General features: G+C 39.5%; 1 protein-coding gene across 1 annotated transcript in view; it reads left to right on the top strand.

The window, feature by feature from the left end:
- Positions 1–18212, top strand: part of SLC9C1 (solute carrier family 9 member C1) — an 80031-nt gene extending 61819 nt beyond the window's left edge. Inside the window, exons 21-27 of the mRNA XM_036348539.1 lie at positions 6968–7066; positions 7603–7776; positions 10163–10294; positions 10431–10616; positions 12417–12543; positions 15197–15249; positions 18150–18212. Of these exons, the coding sequence (XP_036204432.1) occupies positions 6968–7066; positions 7603–7776; positions 10163–10294; positions 10431–10616; positions 12417–12543; positions 15197–15249; positions 18150–18212 (834 nt within the window). The remainder of the gene's footprint in view (positions 1–6967; positions 7067–7602; positions 7777–10162; positions 10295–10430; positions 10617–12416; positions 12544–15196; positions 15250–18149) is intronic.
- Positions 18213–22795: the final 4583 nt, after the last annotated feature.

Here is a 22795-nt window from a genome sequence, read left to right as displayed (position 1 = left end):
ATCTTCCCCCCACCCCCACTCATGCTCTCATCCCCCTGTTGTCCGTGTCCATTGGTTTGGCTTATATGCATGCAAACAAGTCCTTTGGTTGATCTCTTCCCCTAACCCCCACACTCCCCTACTTTCCCTCTGGGGATTGATAGTCTGATCACTGTTTCTCTGTCTTTGGATCTGTCCCTGTTCATCAGTCTATGTTGTTCTCTATAGTCCACAAATGAGTGAGATCATGTGGTATTTTTCTTTCATTGACTGGCTTATTTCACTTAGCATAATGCTCTCCAGTGACATCCAAGCTGTTGCAAAAGGAAAGAGTTCCTTCTTTTTTACCACAGCGTAATATCCCATTGTGTAAATGTACCACAGTTTTTTAATCCACTCATCTGCTGATGGGCACTTAGGCTGTTTCCAAATCTTAGCTATGGTGAATTGTGCTGCTATGAACATAGGGGTGCATATGTCCTTTCTGATTGGTGTTTCTAGCTTCTTGGGATATATTCCTAGAAGTGGGATCACTGGGTCAAATGGGAGTTCCATTTTTAGGTTTTTGAGGGAGCTCCGTACTGTTCTCCACAGTGGCTGCACCACTCTGCATTCCCACCAGCAGTGCAGAAGGGTTCCTTTTACTCCACATCCTGTCCAAGACTTGTAGTTTGTTGATTTGTTGATGATAGCCATTCTGACAGGTGTAAGGTGATACCACATAGTCGTTTTGATTTGCATCTCTCATATAATTAGTGACTTTGAGCATGTTTTCATATGTCTTTCGTCGCTCTGTATGTCCTCTTTCAAAAAGTGTCTATCTAGGTCCATTGCCCATTTGTTGATTAGATTGTTTATCTTCCTATTATTAAGTTTCATGAGTTCTTTGTAAATGTTGGAGATTAAACCCTTATCAGTGATATCATTGGCAAATATGTTCTCCCATGCGTTGGGTCTTCTTGTTGTTTTGTTGATGGTTTCCTTTGCTATGCAAAAGCTTTTTATTTTAATGTAGTCCCATTTGTTTATTTTCTCTTTAGTTTTCATTGCCCTAGGAGCATTATCAGGGAAGAAATTCCTTCGGCATATGTTTGCTATTTCACTGCCTACGGATTCCTCTAGTATTTTTATGGTTTCCCATCTTACGTTTAAGTCTTTTATCCATTTTGAGTTTATTTTTGTGTATGGTGTGAGTTGGTGGTCTAGTTTCATCTTTTTGCATGTATCTGTCCAATTTTCCCAACACCATTTACTAAAGAGACTGTCTTGACTCCATTGTATGCTCTTGCCTCCTTTGTTGAATATTAATTGGGCATAGTGCTTTGGGTCAATTTCTGGGTACTCTATTCTATTCCATTGATCTATATGTCTGTTCTTGTGCCAGTACCAAGCTGTTTTTAGAACAGTGGCTTTGTAATACAGTTTGACATCTGGTATTGAGATCCCACGTATTTTGTTCTTCTTTCTCAGGATTGCTGCAGCTATTGAAGGTCTTTTTTTATTCTAGATGAATTTTTGGAACGTTCATTCTAGATCTGTGAAATGTGCCGTTGGTAATTTAATGGGGATTGCATTGTATCTATAGATTGCTTTGGGTAGTATGGACATTTTGATGATGTTGATTTTACCAATCCCTGAACACGGTATGTTCTTCCATCTGTTTATGTCTTCCTCTGTCTCTTTTTTCAGTGTCCTGTAGTTTTTCGCATATAAGTTTTTTACCTCCTTAGTTAAGTTTATTCTTAGGTATCTTAATTTTTTGGGTGCTATGGTAAATGGGATTGCTTTTTTTAGTCTCCCTTTCTGTAAATTCACTATTGGTGTAAAGAAATGCCTTAGATTTCTTGGCATTAATTTTGTATCCTGCTACATTGCCGAGTTCATTTATTAACTCTAATAATTTTTGGATGGAGTCTTTAGCGTTTTCTATGTACAGTATCATGTCATCTGCAAATAAGGACAGTTTTACTTCTTGTTTTCCAACTTGGATACCTTTTATTTATTCTTCTTGTCTGATTGCAATGGCTAGTACTTCCAGTACTATGTTGGACAGGAGTGGTGAGAGGGGGCATCCCTGTCTTGTTCCTGTTCTCAGGGGAAATGGTTTTAGTTTTTGCCTATTGATTATGATGTTGTCTGTGGGTTTGTCATATATGGATTTTACTATGTTGAGGTATGATCCTTCTATTCCTACCTTGCTGAGAGTTTTTATCAAGAAAAGGTGTTGAATTTTGTCGAAAGCTTTTTCTGCATCAATTGATATGACTATGTGGTTTTTATCTCTCAATTTGTTTATGTGATGAATCACGTTTATTGATTTGCGGATATTGTACCATCCTTGCATCCCTGAGATGAATCCTACTTGGTCATGGTGTATGATCTTTCTGATGTATTGCTGGATCCGATTTGCTAGAATTTTGTTGAGTATTTTGGTGTCTATGTTCATGAGGGATATTGGCCTATAATTCTCTTTCATTGTGTTGTCTCTATGGGGTTTTGGTATTAGGGTGATGCTGGCTTCATAGAATGAGCTGGGAAGTGTTCCTTCTTCTTGAATTTTTTAGAATAGTCTGAGGAGGATATGTTTTATTTCTTCCTTGAATGTTTGGTAAAACTCCCCTGTGAAGCCGTCTGGCCCCGGGCTTTTGTTTGCTGGGAGCTTTTTGATGACTGCTTCAATTTCTTCCATCGTTATTGGCCTATTGAGATTTTTAGAATCCTCTGGGTTGAGTTTTGGAAGATTGTATTTTTTTAGGGATATGTCCATTTCCTCCAGGTTGTCTAGTTTGTTAGAGTAAAGTTGTTCATAGTATTTTTTAACAATTCTTTGAATTTCTGAGGGATCTGTTGTTATTTCGCCTCTTTCATTTCTGATTTTGTTTATTTGAGTCCTCTCTCTTTGCTTCTTGGTGAGCCTGGCTAGAGGAGCTCATCAATCTTGTTTATCCTTTCAAACAACCAGCTCTTGGTTTCATTGATCTTTTGTATTGTTTTTTTGGTCTCTATGTCATTTATTTCTGCTCTGATCTTTATTATCTCCTTTCTTCTGCTCACTCTGGGATTTTTTTGTTGTTCTCTTTCTAATTCATTGAGTTGTAGAGTTAAATGATTTACTATCATTTTTTCTTGTTTTTTGAGGTAGGCCTGTAGTGCTATAAACTTCCCTCCCAGGACTGCTTTCATTGTGTCCCATAGATTTTAGGTTGTTGTACTGTTATTGTCATTAGTTTCCAGGGTGTTTTTAATTTCTACTTTGATCTCAGTGGTAACCCAATCATTATTTAGTAACATGCTATTCAGCTTTCAAGTGTTTGCGTTTTTTGGATTGTTTTTATTGTGGTTTATTTCTAATATTATGCCCTTGTGATCTGAGAAGATGCTTGGTATGATTTCAGTCTTCTTGTATTTGGGGAGACTTTACTTGTGACCCAATATGTGGTCTATTTTTGAAGTTGTTCCATGTGCACCTGAGAAGAACGCATATTCTGTGGCTTTGGGGTGAAATGTTCTGAAGATGTCAATTAAGTCCATCTGATCTAGTGAGTCATTTAGGATTGCTGTTTCTTTGCTGATTTTTTGTCTAAAGGATTTATACAGTGATGTCAGTGGTGTGTTTAAGTCCCCTACTATGATTGTGTTGTTGTTGATCTCTCCCTTGTTATTTTCCAGGAGGTTTTTTATGTATTTGGGTTCTCCTGCATTGGGTGCGTATATGTTTATAAGGGTTATATCCTCTTGTTATAGCGATCCCTTTAATATTATGAAGTGGCCTTACTTATCTCTTGTTATGGCCTTCACTTTGAGGTCTATTTTGTCCGATATAAGTATTGCTACCCCAGCTTTTTTTTTTTTTTTTTTCATTTCCATTTGCCTGAAAGATGTTTTTCCATCCCTTCACTTTTAGTCTGTGTGAGTCCCTTTTTCTGAGGTGGATCTCTTGTAGACAGCATATATATGGGTCATGTCTTTTTATCCATTCAGCCACTCGATGTCTTTTGATTGGAGTGTTTAGTCCGTTTACATTTAAAGTTATTATTGAAAGGTACATGCTTGGATTCATTTCTATTTTCGTGCCTGTGTTCTTTCTTACCTTTATATTTCTTCTTTTTACAGCATTCCTTTTAGCATTTCTTGCAGTCCTGGCTTGGTAGTGATAAACTCCCTTAGCCTTTTTTTGTCTGCAAAGCTCCTGATTTCCCCGTCAATTTTGATTGATAGTCTTGCTGGATATAGTATTCTTGGATTCAGACCTTTGCTTTGCAACACTTTGTATACCTCCTTCCATTCCCTTCTAGCTTGATGTGTTTCTGTTGAGAAATCATTTGATAATCTGATGGGGGGTTCTTTGTAGGTAACTCTCTGTTTCTCTCTTGCAGCCTTTAAGATTCTCTCTTTGTCCTGTACATTTGCCATCATTATTATGACGTGTCTTGGCGTGGATCTTTTGGGGTTCATCTTGTTTGGGACTCTCTGTACTTGTGTAACTCTTTTCTTCCCCATATCTGGGAAGTTTTCTGTCATTATTCCTTCAAATAGATTGTCTAATCCTTGCTGCTCTTCTTGTCCTTCTTGCAGCCCTTTTATGCGTATGTTACTTCGTTTCATGTTGTCCCAAAGCTCCCTTAGGCTCTCCTCCTGCTTTTTAATTTTTTTCTCCAGTTGCTGTTCAGATTGAGCTTGTTTCTCTGCCTTATCTTCTAACTCACTAATTCAGTCTTCTGCTTCTTCTAGTCTGCTGTTGAAATTTTCCATGGTGTTTTTGATTGTAGCTATATCACTTTTCATTTCTTCCTGATTCTTGAATAGGTTGTTGATTTTCTCATCCATCTGGTGAATGAATTGTACAACCATTATTCTGAATTCTTTTTCTGTCATGTTGCATGATTCAACTTCATTAATTTCCTTGCTTGGCGACTCCTCATTGTCTTTCCTCTGGGTGTTGTGTCATCTCTTCATTCTGATTATCTCCAGATGGTTCAAACCTCGAGTTGTGTGGGCCTGGGCCGTGTGCAGTGGGAGCCTTACACCACCCTAGTGTCACTGAAGAGCTCTGACACTAAGATGTGTTGTTGTTGTGGGTTGGTGGGAACCAGGCTCGCTCAGAGTCAGTGTTGCCAGCACTCAATGTGGCCTTGTGCATGCCCTTAGAATCAGGGACCCTGCCTGCACAATGCTGAAACAGAGACACACACACCCCCGCCTCCCCCCCCCCCCCCCCCCCCCCGAGCGTGTTGAAAGTCAGCGCCCCCTACCGTGCGCCAGGAGTCAGAGTTCCCCAAGAATCCAGTCTCAGAGTCTCTGTTGCTTCGCTCGACCTCGCATTGAGAATCAGGGTCCCTGTGTGCCCTTGCACCAAGAATTGGAGTCACTGGCTCTTAGTATGAATGAACAGGGAGTCAGGGATCTCAGGCGCAGGTGATAAGAAACACAGTCAAGTCACTGGTGCTTGGTGCTGCCTCTTGCCCAGAGAATTGGGGTCCCTGGGCCCCGTGCTATGCGGGACAAATTTTCGGTGTTCGCGCGATTGCTCCCAGCCCAGGACTCCTGAAGCAGGCACTACGTGGGACCAGTTCCAAGGTGCTCGCGCACTTCCAGGCTAAAGTTCCTGTGGTAGCACTGAGGCCCGGGCAAGGGGTGGGTCTATCAGTTACTATGGCGCCGCCCACGCGCCTGCAGGGAGGGGGATAGGCTCTGTTACTCAGGGATCTGCCGCAGGGATTTCTGAACTTTTGGTGTCCGCAGGTCTGTAGCTGTGGTCACAGGTCTCTGTTCCCAGTGGCTGCAGGGTCCTGGTATGGGTCTGAGATCAGACTGGGTGGTGCTGAGGCTAGTCTCAAGCAGCTCTGTTTCCCAAGATGGCGTGGTCTCTGTGCCCGTGCTGGCCGCCCAAGAGTGTCCGCGCAGGCAGCGGGCCTCTGCCTCCTAAGACTTCCCAGTTTAGCAGCCCCTTAGAAGACCTGCAGAATCTAACTGTCCCTAGCTCATACACACACACACCACACACGTCCACGCACTCCTCTATCACTTCCTTGCACTCTCACACTCTCTCCCTCCCTACCTTCCTGCCGGTCACCATTTTTTCTCCCTGAACTATATTTTTTAACTCATTTGTTTTCTGACTATTCATCCCCTGACACTTTGCTTATTGAATAGGGTTGCTCAGTAAGTGTTTATGGAATAAACAAATAAATGGGCCTATCTTGTTCTAATAACACTAGAGGCCTGATGCACGGATTCATTCACCGGTGAGGTCCCTCGGCCTAGCCTACAGGAATCAGGCTGAAACCGGCTCTTTGACATCCCCTGAGGGGTCTCAGATTGTGAGAAGGCAGTTCTCGGTGACACACCCTGGGAATCGGGCTCCCTCCTCTCTGGTTCCAGTGTGTCACCCAAGAACCACAGCTGCCAGTGAATGTAGCTCAGCAGCTCCTGTGATGAGCTTCTGCCCCCTGGTGGTCAGTGTCCATCATAGCTACCTACTGGTTGGTTGGCTGGTCAGCCAGTCAGCCGATCACTTAGGCTTTTATATATATAGATTCATTCTCTACATCTACATGGTGCCAAAAGACCAGTTATATTTGTCCACCTGATTAAAATATTTAGAATAAATACATTTTTATTCATCTGATGTTTAAGAGCATAAGTATATATGAAACATATATTTGCCATTAGCCTGCATCTGTTATTATTTTTCATCCAGACAAAATATTTTCATTCTTCCATTACATTCTTATTCCTAGGTTAGATTATTTCTTCTTAACCCATGTATACATTCCCCATCAGATATATGTATGAATGTTCACCTTTTCCTCCTTGCTATTCATAATTTCTATTTTCTCTTTCAAATTTATTACTAATGCAATGCCTCAAATCTTACTGAGTGATATTTACTTTAAAATTGTAAAAACAGTATTAAAGTGTAAACTTCAACATCCCCAACCACTGCTAAAATATTGTTTATAGCATGTATTTGGTGATTATATTCTAGGAAAAAGCCAAACTTATAACTTTTGATTGTGGAAATACTATATTTGAAGAAGGTGATGAGACCTTAGGAATTTATATAATTATTTCAGGTATGATAAAGGTAAGGAAGAGTTATTTATAAATTCACTTGTGAGCATTAGTTTAAAACTTTATAAAATTGAGAATTAGTAGTTTTCTCTGTTAAGGACTACACTGTTTCTTTTTTAAGTTAGCAGCTACCATCTGAACAGCAATTCTTCTTGTTCAAACACAATGGATAACGCCACCCACCACTTTTGAAGCTGTACTTTCCCATAGATAACAAAAAAAAAATAAAAGAATCATATTTAAGATAAAAAAATTATAATATAAATTGTTATTCATCTTGCATTTGTCTGAGTTGGGCATTAAGCCATTTAAGGCAGGTATAGGTTGACTGAGTAGGAGGAATCAGAAAGATTGAAGTATTTAAGAATGCTTTGTTTCTAAGTCATTACTAATTTAATAAATATGCTTAAAAATACAAGTAATAAATATTTTCAAAATAATATGCACATATTAAAATTATTAAAACCAACAGTAAAGAAAACCATAAATTAGATAGTTTTGGTATATTATCTGGCATACATATTTTTCTCTTTTTTTGTTCCTGAACAGCTTCAAAGATCAAAATCGGGTTTGATAGCTGACCAATTACTCTCTGAATCAGAGGGAAAAGATCATCAGATAATTTTCACAGACTATGTGATCAGTGGGGAAATAATAGGAGAGCTGAACTGTTTAACTAATGAACCCATGAAATATTCTGCCGTCTGCAAAACTGTAGTGGAGGTCAGAAAACATCACCTATGTCTTACTGTTGTATCTTGTTAAATATCTAGTATCAAATTTAAGATTATCTTTGTACTTAGTACTGTATATGCTTACCATCTAGTGCAGCCGTGAGCAAACTACGGCCCGCGGGCCGGATCCGGCCTGTTTGAAATGAATAAAACTATTGAAAAAAAAGACCATACCCTTTTATGTAATGATGTTTACTTTGAATTTATATTAGTTCACACAAACACTCCATCCATGCTTTTGTTCCGGCCCTCTGGTCCAGTTTAAGAACCCATTGTGGCCCTCGAGTCAAAAAGTTTGCCCACCCCTGATAGTGGGAATTAAAAACAAAAAAGAAATGGCAAAGGAACAGAACTTGTTAACATAATTGTACTTATCCAGTATAACATCCTGACAAAATACCTTGCAAAAGTTAACCTACAATGCCCTGGCCAGTGTTGCTCTGATTTGAGTGTCCACCTGGGCACAAAAGAATTGCGCTTTCAATTCTTGGTCAAGAGCAGGTACCTGGGTTGCGTGTTTGCTCCTGGCCCCTAGTCCGGGTGCATGCGGGAGGCAACCAGTCAGATGTCTCTGTCTCTGTCTCTTTCTTTGTCTCTCTCTCTCCCTCCTTTCTGAAAAGCAATGGGAAAAATATCCTCAGGTGAGGGCTAAAAATAAATAAATAAAAGTTAAGCTACACTATTGAAAGAAGCATTTAATCAGAAAAACCAATCATATGAGATCTCCCATGAGGAAATTAGGCGGGATGTGTTAACTATGAATACAAAATCCGGAGGGTAAAAAGGGGGAAAACTGAGACAGCTAAGATCTGCTAATAGAACAATTGAGTAAAGTGAATGGGAGTTTCCCTAGACAAGATTGAAGACAAAATCCTCAAAGCAACAGAGGCTCCCACTGGCCTAATTTGAACACGCAAAGAACAATAGCAGCAAAAATTGAACCCCACAAATACATAAAAGAATATAAGTCATAATGACACCAATTGTTTATTTTCAACTAGAGGCCCAGTGCACAAAAATTTGTGCACTCGGGGTTGGGGGTCCTCAGCCCGGCCTGTGCCCTCTCACAGTTTGGGAACGCTCGGGGGATGTCCACCTGCTGGCTTAGGCCCGCTCCCCGGGGGAACGGGCCTAAGCTAGCAGTCACACATCCCTCTGGCAGCCTGGGAACCCTTAGAGGATGTCCACTTGCCAGCAGGGAGCAGGCCTAAACTGCAGTTGGACATCCTTAGTGCTGCTGAGGAGGGAGGAGAGGCTCCTGCCACCACTGCTGTGCTGGCAGCCGTCAACCTGGCTTGTGGCTGATCAGAGCTCCCCCTGTAGGAGTGCACTGACCACCAGGGGGCATCTCCTGCATTGAGCGTCTGCCCCCTGGTGGTCAGTGTGTATCATAGTGACCAGTCATTCCCAGTCGTTCTGCTGTTAGGATCAATTTGCATATTAGCCTTTTATTATATAGGATAGAGGCCTGGTGCACTAGTGGGGGCTGGCTGGTTTGCCCTGAAGGTGTCCCCGATCAGGGTGGGGGTCCTGCTGGGGTGCTTGGCCAGCCTGGGTGAGGGGCTGAGGGCAATTTTCAGGCTGGCCACACCCTCTTCAGGCCGGGGGTCCCCCTGAGGTGCCTGGCCATCCTGGGTGAGGGGCTGAGGGCCTTTTTTAGGCTGGACACACCCCCTTGAGGGTAGGGGTCCCCACTGGGGTGCCTGGCCAGCCTGGGTGAGAAGCTGATGGCTGTTTTCAGGCTGGTCAAGCCCCCCAGTGTGGACCCTCACCCCATGGGGATGAGGCCAGCCTGGTTGAGGGGCTGAGGCTGTTTTCAGGCTGGTCACACCCCCTTAAGGGTTGGGGTCCCTACTGGGGTGGCTGGCCATCCTGGGTGAGGGGCTGAGGGCTGTTTTCAGGCTGGCCACACCCCCTTGAGGGTAGCGGTCCCCACTGGGGTGCCTGCCTAGTCTGGGTGAGGGGCTGATGGCTGTTTGCAGGCTGGCCACAACCCCCAGCCACCCAAGCTCCTAGTGGAGGCTGGCTGGAAGCAGGTATCTGGGATTTATTTGTCTTCTATAATTGAAACTTTGTTGCCTTGAGTGGAGGCCACATCCGGCCAGGGCAGACGGGAAGCTTGGTTTCCTCCATTGCCGGGGCAACCAAGCTTCCTGCTTGCTCCAGCTCCGTGGCTGGGTTAATTTTCATATAGTCGCTCTGATTGGCTGGTGCTCATGGCTTGGAGCATAGCAGAGGTGCGGTCAATTTGCACGTTTCTCTTTTATTAGATTAGCTTATTTAGGTTTAATATTATAGATAAATGAGTAAAGCTTATTTCCTTAAACTATAAGTGAACAGAATAAAATATTAAATTTATATCTCACTTTTTCCAGACATGTTTTATTCCCAAAAGTCACTTGTATGATGCTTTTGAATACTTGTCTCCTGACATTGAATATAAAATGTGGCTAAAACTTGGACTTTCTATTACTGCCCAAAAAATCAGGGAACATTTATCCTATGAGGTAAGAGGTGTTTATGTAAATATATCCTTTTCTCTGGGTGAAATTACATTCAAGTACTGTTAGAAATTAACTATTAAGGAATTTATATTAAACTTTATAAACAAAAAGTGGACTACAAAAAAATTTTTCCCTCCAGGATTGGACCTACAAGATGCAATTACAGCTCTGTAATGTTTATGTAAAAGATATACCAAAGAGCACCAAATGTGACATCTATGATGAACATGTTATTTATGTCATCCTTATACATGGAGCTGTAGAAGATTGTCATTTGCGAAAAGCTTATAAAGCACCTTCCTTAATTCCTTTAACATGCCATCAGGTAAAGAAATATTGATTCATGTTTCAAGGTTTGTATGCTATATGTCCAACAATGTATTAATGTTAGAAAAATTGTCACCTTTCCCCTTTCCTACTCTCTTCCTTTCCCATCTCATTTCATAAACACACGCCTATCCCAAGTTCATTGATTGCTTTGGCACTGAGTGACCCAAACACCAAGCAATGCCTGCTCAATGTCAACGAAGCAGGCAAAGCTGTACATTTTGGCCACAGTTAAATTTTTCAGTGGTAAATAGCAAAAGCGGGCCTATTAAGCTCATTTAGACATTGCAAAAGGACCACACTCTCTGGGCTGTATCAATACTACCCTAAAAACGTTCTTCTGGGCCCATGCTGAACTGAGTACCAGTGGTACTTCCCCAGCTACACTGCAATGGATGTAAAAGTGAATAACATCTCATTTTCAAGCTGCCAAGTTTTCTTCCAATACAAATGAGAAGCTATGCCATGTGAAGAAGGAAAGAAAGAAGACTGTGTGCACACACACACGCATCATATGTGCGTGTATGTATGTTGGGGTAGAATAAGTGGGCATGTGTCAGGAGAAATCAGTGGACATATAAAATACAGCTACAGAAAGTAAATGGAAAGGGATCCTAGAGCCAATTAAATTAGGTATATATTTTAATTTTTAAATTTTTATTCATTTTATTGAATTTATTGGAGTGACACTGGTTAACAAAATTATACAGGTTCAGATGTACAATTCCACAACACATCATGTGTATACTGCATTGTGTGTTCAGAAATAGTGCTTGATGCTAAAGTGATGAAGACAAATGAAACTTGCAACTTTCCCTCAAAAAAGCTTTCAGCCAAGTGGAAAGAAACATAAAATACACTAAATAAAACATTTACAGCTTTGATAAAAAGTACTTACAGGCTAAATCTGGAACCCAAAAGAAACACGAGGTGGGACTAAGAGAAATCCTGAGGTGAGAAATGGTTACAAGAAAATTTTCTAAGTAGAACCCCACCAACACCAATGTGATGTCCACTGACAGGAAGCTAAACGTTATTCTTCACTATGGTGCTCTCAACCTCTAGTCTTGAATACATAATAACAGAACATTGGTGTGGGTGCTAGCTGGGAATGTAGAAGGCCTAACAGGAGAATCTCATGGCAGCCCAAAGCCTGCCCAACTCTGTCCACTCCCCTAGGGATAAAGCCCTGCTCACTGTGGATCTGGGGACCGATGTTATTCAGAGCACACTGAAAACAGCCACAACACACAGTTGGAGTTCTGGAACTTCCATAATTTTTTAATTACTGTTGACATTCACTATTAGTTTCAGGTGTATAGCATAGTGTTTAGACAATTATGTAATTTATGAAGTGATCCCCTCCACCCTGATAATTCAAGTACCCACTGGCACATAGTTATTACAATATTATTGACTATATTCTCTACGCTGAATTACATGCCTGAAATGCCATGGTATTTTAAACTTGGTTTCTGCCATGTGAAAAATAAAAAACAATCCCCCCAAAAAACTCTTTGGGTGATATTTTAAGGGACCATTGATAATTAACTCTTGATCATTTTTCTTACTTTAAGAGAAATGAGCAAAATATTTAAAAATCAGTGAAAGTATATGGAATACTGACTTTCATAAAACCAGCATGTCCAGAGATTTTAAGATATCTTCTAATATCTAATGATGTTTTCAATTTTCAGGCACAGATATTTAGAGAGGGCTTGGGATAGGAGCTTACAAGAGGAACATTTAATGGTATGATATTTATTCAGAAATTAACTTATAGTCTGTCAACTTTCAGATACAAGGCACTGAAAATTTCACAAAGGTAATGATTGTTCAGACTTCGATTGATACGAAAAAATTCAGATGGAACACTAAAAAGTTTGAACCTTCACTTAAATCATCTGTTTCAGGAGCACGAGAATGTGAGTTAGGTTTCCTTGAGCAATTGAGAACTTACTTTCCATTTATAAAATAGCTATATACATATTTGGAAATTGTATTCATCCTGTCTAGAGTACTGAGGAATCCTTTTAACTGCCATATTACATTTTTAATGGATGCATTAAAATATTTTTGGCACTAAAAATGTCTATGTTATAGGTATAAATTATTCTATATTTCATCTATAAGAATTAAACATGTATAATTATAAATATAATATGAAAAAATTATCAGTGAGGAAACTTGTAGCTCTTCCCAAAAATTAAAATATATTATATAATAATAATAATACTAATAATAGTGTCATACTGTCTAAGCAACAGAGATATAAATCACTGGAACTGAATGGGTACCTATTTAATAAACTTCATACAAATTTCTCATGATAAACATTATTATTTAATATCTGCTATTATGCCATTGATTAAAACTGTGAAAATAAGTTTTAGGTAGATCAGTAAAAGATAATTCAGAGGAAATTTACATTGAAAATAAAATGTGAAAAATATTTAACACTGCTAATATATATATATATATATATTTAAAACTTTATTATTGAAAGTATTGCATGCGTCCCCTTCTGTGTGTCCACTTTGGAGAAGTGCCTATTTGGGTCTTTGCTCATTTTTTAATTGGACTGTTTGTTTTCTTTTGTTAAGTTGTATCAGTTCCTTATATGTTTGGGATACTAAATCTTTATCAGATGAATCATTGCCAAATATGTTCCCCCCTACAGTCATCTCCCTTTTTGTTTGGTTGATGGTTTCTTTTGCTGTGCAGGAGCTTTTTTATTTTGATGTAGTCCCATTTCTTTATGTCTCCTTAGTTTCCTTTACGCTAGGAGATATATCCGCAAAGGTACTGCTAGGAGAGATGTCTGACATTTTGCTGCCTATGGTTTCTTCTAGAATATTTATGGTTTCATGACTTACATTTAAGCCTTATCCATTTTGAGTTTATTCTTGTGTATGCTATAAGTTGGTGGTCTATTTATGTTTTTCTGCATGTACCTATTCAATTTTCCAACGCTATTTATTGAAAAGGCTGTCTTGACACTACTGTATGTTTTTGTCTCCTTTGACAAAGATTATTTGAATGTAATGGCTTGGGTTGATTTCTGGGCTGTTTATTTTGTTCCATTGATCTATATGACTGTTCTTGTGCTAGTGCCAGGCTGCTTTGATTAGAGTGGCTTTATAGTATAACTTGATATCTGGTATTGTGATTCCTCCTAGTTTGTTCTTCTTTTTCAAGATTGCTGCAGTTATTCAAGGTCATTTTTAATTCCATATAAATTTTTTGGAGTATTTGTTCTATATCTGTGAAATATGCCAAGATTCCCAAAGTTATGAAATGCATTTACATCTTTTGTTTAAGTAATATAATTTCTATTTATGTCATTATACTTCAATAAAAAGCTAAATTAATAATAATGTAATTCCTAGACATTTACTCTGAAAAAATAAAGCAAAACCAGTAAAAAATGGTAATTTGAGCATTATTTATAAAAACAAATATTAGAAGTAATCAAATGTCTAATGATAAATACGATTGATTAAATTATCATATCAATCAACAATTGATTTCCCACATTGTAATTTGAAAAAGGCCAATGACATATGCCAAGTAAAAATAGCAATGATGTATGTAATATTATGTTGCTTATTTTAAATAAATTTTATTTTTTTATGTTACAGTTATAAAACCGAATCTATATGGACACACAATACTGTTATCATTTGAAGGGTTTTAGATTAAGTATAAGCAGGACGTGATATTAGAACCTTCACCATCTGCCCATTTATCAGGCATCTCCCCTTCTCATTCTAAAACTGAGCCACATCAACATGGTAATGAGAGCTGGTAGTCTCTCATTCCTATACCTTAGCATACTTCTGTTTGGACCCCTCCTCACATCTCCCCATTCCCTGAAGCTAATCTCTTCTTAGCCTTTAAATTTCAGCTTCTTCATGGAGCCATCACTGATAACACCTCAAATTCACAAAATTGCATTCTCCCATGTGCTCCTATAGCCCGTTACTGCATGCAGTACTATTTTTTCATATTGTATTTTTTATTTGTACATTTGATAGTCTGTCTACTCCATTAGAATATAAACCACAAGAAAGCATGGAATGTAACTTATTTACTTTCTTATGTATCCTGCTGCTTACCAATGGACCTGGTGCTTTCGATACATAGAACAGACTGTTGAATTTCAAAGGGAAGGTGCGGGTGATTGGGAAGAGATCAACCAAAGGACTTGTATGCATACATGCAAAACCCATGGTCACAGACAATAATGTGGTGAATACCTGGGGGACATATGTAATACTTTCATATGTAACACATACATATATATGTGTGTGTGTGTGTGTGTGTGTGTGTGTGTGTGTGTTTGATGATGGTGGGACAATAGATGATTCTGTTTCTCTATTTTCTAAACTTTCTGCATATTTGTTACATAATCTTTATAATAAAACACTGCTAATCCTATTTTTAAAAAGTGACTCTTCTTCCCACCAATTGGAATTACCACCAATTTCAGATCATAGGCCCTCACTGTGAGAGATTCAACAATCCTTTGTTTCAGTGCTTGAACTAACAAAGTGTTGTGTTTGTTTTTTTTTGAAGCAGCTTCAATCGCACTATATGAAGAAGACCTTCACTTTAAAAAATCTACCGAGGTAAATTTAAAGTATTATTTTTTTAAAGTTGTATTTTGGATAAAAAAGAATTTTGCATTTATTGAAACTACCAATGTGTTGCTTTTATTCTGAATGATTTCACCTGCTAATCGTTTTGTAGACTTTGAGATGAGCACTTACTCTTAGCACAAGGTACAATGGAAATTGTATTTCTATTTTGAAGTAAATACTACAGAAACGAAAAACAAAGTTCAGGAGATGCCAATATATTCCTCTTGAATCACATAAGCAACCAGGCACTACCGAATGGCTGCGGTTGTAGTGTGCAAGGCCCTCCCACTCCTTCACCTTGCGCTGAAACTCTGACTGAAGGCTTAAATTCCCCTCAGCTGTGCACTGGGGATCTTCCAACCTGAAGGCAGCTTGCCCCTGTTTTCACAGTTCCTGTCACAAAGCAGAAGCTCAATAATAAATGCTGTAATATAACTAGGTTAACCTAAGTTATTCAGAAAGGCTGACAAAGACTGGTTCATTTCAAGGTCCATGATGAAATTGAATAGGTTACTTGAGATCTTGGGATTTTCAAAACCCTCCACTACTTTGTACAAAGATCCCAACTTAATAAACACTATAGGCCCCGGGAAATGAAATTGGGGCAAAAAGAAGTAGAGTGAAAGTCCCTCACAATATCTATTTGTTCTCCTCATATTATGTTTCTTAAAAATATGGGTACAGTAACCTCCTACAAGTAGGCTGGATCTTAGGTAGCTTACTTTCAATTCCAGTCTCTGTCAAGCTAGTTGTATTACTCCAGGAGATGCGAATTATAATACCCAGAGTCTGAGGAGTGTTTGCTACAAATACACAAGCCAGAAAATTATGTATTTGGTTGTTTAAAAATACATTGTACATCAATGAAGTCCACTTGCTTGATTAGTACTAGGCATAAAATTCTGAAAATGCATGCTCGTCTCCCCCTCCCCCCAATCTCTCCTCATGCTGCGGTCCAGCCCCAGCGGGTCCAGGGGTTCCCCAAGGTGTGGACGGAGTCTGCGAAGAATGAGGGACACGAAGTCAGTGTTTAGGTGATCATCATAGCCAGGTTCTTCTTTTTATACTATTTGGTCCCAATCCTATCCATTCTATACAAAAGGCCAGGGGGCATCCCATCTCCATTCAAAGGTTACTCTATTGTTCCACTAAGCTACAAGGAAGTAACTGAAGGAGGTCACTCCAAGCAAAGATCTAAGCGACCAACCACCCCTCTGGGGAAACAACCTTTCTCAGGGAGGTGGTCCTGTTTAAAACACATAGCTGTTAAGAGGGGAGCAAACATATTAAGAACAATATGCCATATACGCCAGGTCCCTTGAAACATCCCTGCAGGGACTGCCTCAAGCAGCCAAGGTGGATGGCTTCCAACATCCTCACAAGTGTGTGTTGAATGAAAGGTGGTTATACTATCCTAATAGTTCTATGGGGACAGTGAAGGTGTCTTTGATTCAAATGTATCCAAGTTCCCTGGCCTTCAAGAGGCCAACGCTCTTCTTTAATACCAAGTTCCCTTCCTGCAAAATAGAAGGAGGTTCACTCCCTCCTGAAGTATTTTGTAGTCTTCCTGGGGAAGCTTTTCCTCGAAACTCCTCCTGGATGTTGCTTATTACCTGGATCTCCTAACCCAGTAGCCTAGGGACTAAGAATGTGGATACTGGCATGAAATTCCTGAGTTTGTCTCCTGGTTCCATCACTTATTAGACATGTGACCTTGGACAAATTTCTTAACCTGCCTAAGCATCACTTTCCCCATCTATAAGAATAAGATAATAGCAATATCTATCTCATAGTGCTGCTGTGGAGATTAAATGGAAAGTGTCTGATGCATAGCAAACAATCCAAAACTTCCATTATTCTCTGTAAATCCCTTCTTAACTTTGTAAACTACTTCAAACTTCTTTTGTTCTCCTCATATCATGTTTCTTAAAAATATGGGTACAGTAACCTCCTCTAATTTTTCCAACACAGTTGCTGCTGAAGACAAGAATATAACAAAGGGAAATTACTTTTTTTTTTTTTTAAGTGAGGAGGAGGAGAATTAAAATAAAATATTATGGCTTCTAGAGCCCACTGATTAGGCCTTCTTTCTCCTTAGTTCTGGCCAGTTGCCAGGTTTGTAGGATTAGCTTAACAGCATATTTTGTGGAATGGAAGAGAGAATCAAGGATGCTAATGATCTTCCTGTATATATGCCCCTATTGTGCTGCTTTTTCATAATTAAAAAAATTGATTGCACAATGGTTATTGATACAGAGGAAGTAGTGTGAAAGAGAGAGACAGTCCATTAAATATTAGAAGCATCAGTTAGTGAGACATATAGAAATCATCAAATTGGGTGATTTAGTAGACTAAAGGCCTGGTGCACGAAATTCGTGCATGGGTAGGGTCCCTAGGCCTGGCCCACAATCAGGGCCAAGAAGGGACAATCTGCATATTAGCCTTTTATTTTATAGGATACTTTTTCTCCCTGATGTTGGATCCTGGCTATGTTTCTGGGACAGCTCCCTTCCCACTTCCCCTTAAATCAGCGGTTCTCAACCTGTGGGTTGCGACCCCTTTGGGGGTCAAATGACCCTTTCACAGGGGTCGCCTAAGACCATCGGAAAACACATATATAATTACATATTGTTTTTGTGATTAATCACTATGCTTTAATTATGTTCAATTTGTAACAATGAAATTGGGGGTCACCACAACATGAGGAACTGTATTAAAGGGTCGCGGTATTAGGAAGGTTGAGAACCACTTCCTTAAACCCTTACCCTACCCCCCCCCCCATTGTGTCTTTACCTTTACATAATAAAAAGGCCTGTCACAACATCAACCAGCACTGCTTTATAGATCTGACTCTTAATGTGACTGTTATCTCCTGTCTTAATTTCTAGACTCGGCAGCCTACAGAAATACCTGATGAATCCAAGGGGGAGGAAACCATTAAGAACACGTAGAATAAGCCTGGATGAAAATCTGGTAAGCTGCCAGTTTCCTCGGCATGATCAGGAGCACCCCTGTTCCTGGAGACAGATACCGATTGAAGCCAGAAGTTCCTTTGTGCTTTGTGTAGTAGTGTGAATTGTATAACACTTTCCACTAGTCATTATTTGCAATATATCCATTCCACTAGCCAGTTGCTTCTTCTAATGACACAATTTCTAAATCCCCATTTGGAAAATTAACTCTAAAATAAGATTTCTTAATCTAGATTTCTGAAAACTTTATAGACTCACAGTTTCCTTTCTATATTCTACTAAATCTCACATTGGCTGCTCCCAATTCAGCAGCTCATTTTCTAAGCTGTCATGTACTGTGGGAGATATAAACAGGCAATAATTATGACTTTGAGGAGACAAAACATATTATAAGACAATTACAAAACAATACAAGATACACTATAGATAGTGCCAACTGAAGTTATAGGAATTCAAAAAAGAAATAGCTGCCTATTGAGTATGAGCAAAGTCTTTGTGGAGAAAGAAAAAGGATGTTCAGAATAGAGGACACAGGACTTCGGGGGAACAATGAATAGACCAGTCTGGCTGCTGATTGTTCAAATGTGGCATCTGTTGGGGAAATATTTGCATATATGAGTGCTTTCTATGACTTATGTTACAAAGAACATATCACTGGGTTAAAAAATAACCTTCAGATAAATAGTTTTATCTTCATTTTAAAAAAAGGTTAACTCTTGAATGCCACTTTCTATGACAAAGACCATACTTAAAAATAGATTTAAAGACTAGCAATGTACTATGAAAAGGTATTTGCAAGAGTTATTTGTAATATGGTCAATATCTTTTACATGGAAAAACTGTAAAAAAAAAAATGATAAGGAAAACACTATGATTCTGGTAGGCAAAGATATGACAGCCAATCAGGGAAGAGACAATACCCAAAATATGGAGAAAATTAGAAATGCAACATTAAATAACAATAGCATATTTACATTTGCTTTTTTAATTAACAATTTTCATTCAATGCTAACATAATTTTATTTGAAATCAATGAAAATAGAGTGATGCTGTTTTCTCACATTTTCTGAGTAAAAGAAATTTGTAACAAAAATCATAAAAATGCTCACACAATTGACTCAGTGATTTTGCATCTAGGAATTAATCCAAAGGGATAATCCAAAGTACTACATTAGACATCTGTATGAAATGTCCAGTGCACCACTATTTTCAATGGCAAAAAAATAAAAATAAAAAGAGCTCAGTGTCCAACAATAAGAAAGTATAGAATTTCACTACAGAATATCATCTATATAAGGAAATATCATACAACCATTACAAAGATTGGTTGTGCCGTCCAATGTAAAATATAAAAAGAGAAGACAAAACAGATATATATTTTTAACATAAAAAAGACCAGAAAAGATGAATCCAAATGACTCAATGATTTAATTAGGTGTTTAGAAAGGTGAGAGTACACATGGTTTTGTTCACTTCTCTTATTTTATGTAGTTATATTACCCTTTTAATAAAAAGAAATTATTTTAAAATGATTAAGCATTATCTTATATAATAAAAGGGTAATATGCAAATTGACCCTAACAGCAGAAAGACTGGGAATGACTGGTCACTATGACACACACTGACCACCAGGGGGCAAATGCTTAATTCAGGAGCTGTCCCCTGGTGGTCAGTGCGCTCCCACAGGGGGAGCTCTGCTCAGCCACAAGCCAGGCTGATGGCTGCCAGTACAACGGTGGTGGCAGGAGCCTCTCCTGCCTCCTCAGCATAGCTAAGGTTGTCCGACTGCAGCTTAGGTCTGCTCCCCGCTGGCAAGTGGACATCCCCCCGAGTGCTGCCAGGCTGCCAGAGGGATGTCTGACTGCCAGCTTGGGCCCGATCCCTCAGGGAGCGGGCCTAAGCCAGCAGGTGAACATCCTCTGAGGGGTCCCAGACTGCAAGAGGTCATAGGCTGGGCTGAGGACCCCCCCTCCCCCTGAGTGCACAAATTTTTATGCACCGGGCCTCTAGTTCAAATATAAATTACTTGAAAGTTGTCTTCCATCCTGCCTGTTTACACTCAGCAATCACAGTGCTATGGTCTCTTCCATTCTACCACCCTTTACGCTTAGCAATCACAGTGCTATGAATGGAATTAGCCAGAGTAAAGCTCAGTGAGTGAGAATGACTTTGGCCAGTGTCTCCCACATGGAAATCCCTCCTCCCTGTCTAGTTCCACAGGCCCCAGTGGCTTCTCTGACCCTGACTCCCAGTTTAAATCATCCTGCCCTACTTCCGGTTTGTGAATGATTTGCTCAACTTCTTTTCTTGGTGTCAGCATAATGACTAGGAGATGTTTATGTGAGAATGAAACTGAACCTCTAATACATCCTGTTCTGGGTTGTAGGTCAATGTTGGTAGATTCCAAGGTCTTTGAGGTTTATTTGATTTTCTTCCCACTTCTTTTAGGAATGGTTGACAAGAATGTTTTGAAGACTGATGCTAGCTTTCACTGCTGTCAAGAGATGCTTCCTGTTTCTGAAACACAAGTCCCTACATCAAGAGTGAGCAGCTTCAAGTTGGATCTTGTGTGGATGTTTTTGGTGCCACGTGGAAGGAACTTTGGACCTTGTAACCATTCCTTTAAATATATGTATATTTTTTGCAAAATCTCCTCAATTTAAAATATCTGTTACTTTAAATATCTAAAACACCTCAGAAAATTTAGAGTTAGCTTTAATTTTAGAGCCAGGAAACAAGCTTATGCCACTTAGTTTGCCCATTGCTCTTAGAGCAAAAATGTATTAATTCACTTTATGAAAAATAAAATATTGTTTATTAAAATGTAGTTGAAATGTTGCTCATGAACCAAGTTTTGAGCTTTGTCATTCATTGTACTTCACCTATCTTGGGAGTGTTCAGTGAGATGAAATAACAAAGAATGAAAACTTATTTAGACCAAACCATAGGACTCAGACCTTAATGAAACTTCCAGTGTTCATCATTATAGTTACAACAATGAGCACAATAACTGGTATGTAATTTTTAAAATAGTCTTAACAACCCCGGACCATTTTACTCAGTGGTTAAAGCATTGGCCCTCAAACCAAAGGGTCCCGGGTTTGATTTCCCATAAGGGTACAGACCTGCATTGAAAGTTTGATCCCCAGCTGTGGTGCGTGTGAGCAGAACCAATCATTATTTCTTTCTCTCTCTCTCTCCCTTTCCCCACCTCTCTAAAAAAATCAATGGCAAAAAATATCCTTGGGTGAAGATAAACAACAATAACAAAAACTCTTAATAGTTAAGAATTATTATGTGCTTCCCATATGTTAGATATAGGACAAATACTATACAGTTATGAGCTTATATAATCTTCATAGCAACCACATATAGTAGGTATATTATTCCCAATTGACAAAAGAGCAAACTGAAAGAGCGAGGAGTGTAATTTGCCACAAACCTCACAGCTACACAGAGGCAGAGCATGGATTTGTCAACAAGCTTGTGATTAGCTATTATATCATATATCCTCCCAATGTGGTAAGTACTAAATAAGTATCTAAAGAATTAATAGATATCTTCAGGATCATCCCTGCATGCAGTTTGGGAAATCTAAATGTTATTCCAAACTTTGTTCTTGCTGCAACAAGTGGGAGGCACATTTTCGGAGCCCAGTGTGGAGACTCCATTTATGAGATGTCCTTGTGGAGTAGATAATTTGGTTTGTTCTTTTGGGAAAGCCAAATCAAACTGCTATCACTTCTCTCCAAAACTAACCTCAACCATTTTTTCCAAGAGATAATTACACAGCAGATAGCAGTTCTTTCGGTGTTGGAGGGATCCCCTCGATGAGCACTCTTCCTCTCCTGAGTTCTGAACCAACTGAAAATTAAGACACAGGATGAAGACAGCTGGAGACTAAAACACACACCCATGCACCCAACCCTCCCTCTCACCACACACACACACACACACGCACACACACGCACACCTTTATTAGTGGCTGAGCTGACAGAGAGAATGTGGTTGCCTTCTGACCTCCAGAATCAGACACGTTGACCACAGTAGGCATTTATCATTAAACTTACTACATAGCTGAGAAAAGCAGAAAATACAAAACTTCCAAGGGCAGTTTCTCTTCAAAAAGAAACTGGGAAGAAAGGTTGGACAAAGAATTCTGCTTCCAAATTCATCAACCTGGTCAGCCACTCCAGCTCAGCAGAATGGAGGAGGAGGTGGTGTCAGGCCAGGAGGGTTAGGGCCATGGAGAGTGGAGCCCTGAATCCGGAGCAAGACACCAGGAGGGAGTAGTCCTTTCCACTGTGGGAGCTGCCACTCACAGAGCTCAGCATGCACCGACTTCTCCTGAGGGTTTTGCTTTGCTTAACTGGGCCAGTCACCCCATGACCTTTCAGGAGGTGAGTGCTGTCATTGCCCCATTCCCCAGAGAAAGCCATGGAGCTTAGGGAGTTCAGATGTGATGACACTGGGACACAAATCCTCTAAGCACATTCAATGCAATTTGCAATGCTTTTTAAGTTCTCCAGATAATATTTTGGTAATGTAAGCCACTGGAGAGG

The sequence above is a fragment of the Myotis myotis genome, unplaced genomic scaffold (assembly GCF_014108235.1).
Source record: "Myotis myotis isolate mMyoMyo1 unplaced genomic scaffold, mMyoMyo1.p scaffold_m19_p_2, whole genome shotgun sequence".
NCBI lineage: Eukaryota > Metazoa > Chordata > Mammalia > Chiroptera > Vespertilionidae > Myotis > Myotis myotis.
The sequence above is the reverse complement of the archived record's forward strand: the minus strand, read 5'-3'. Positions and strand labels throughout refer to the sequence as shown.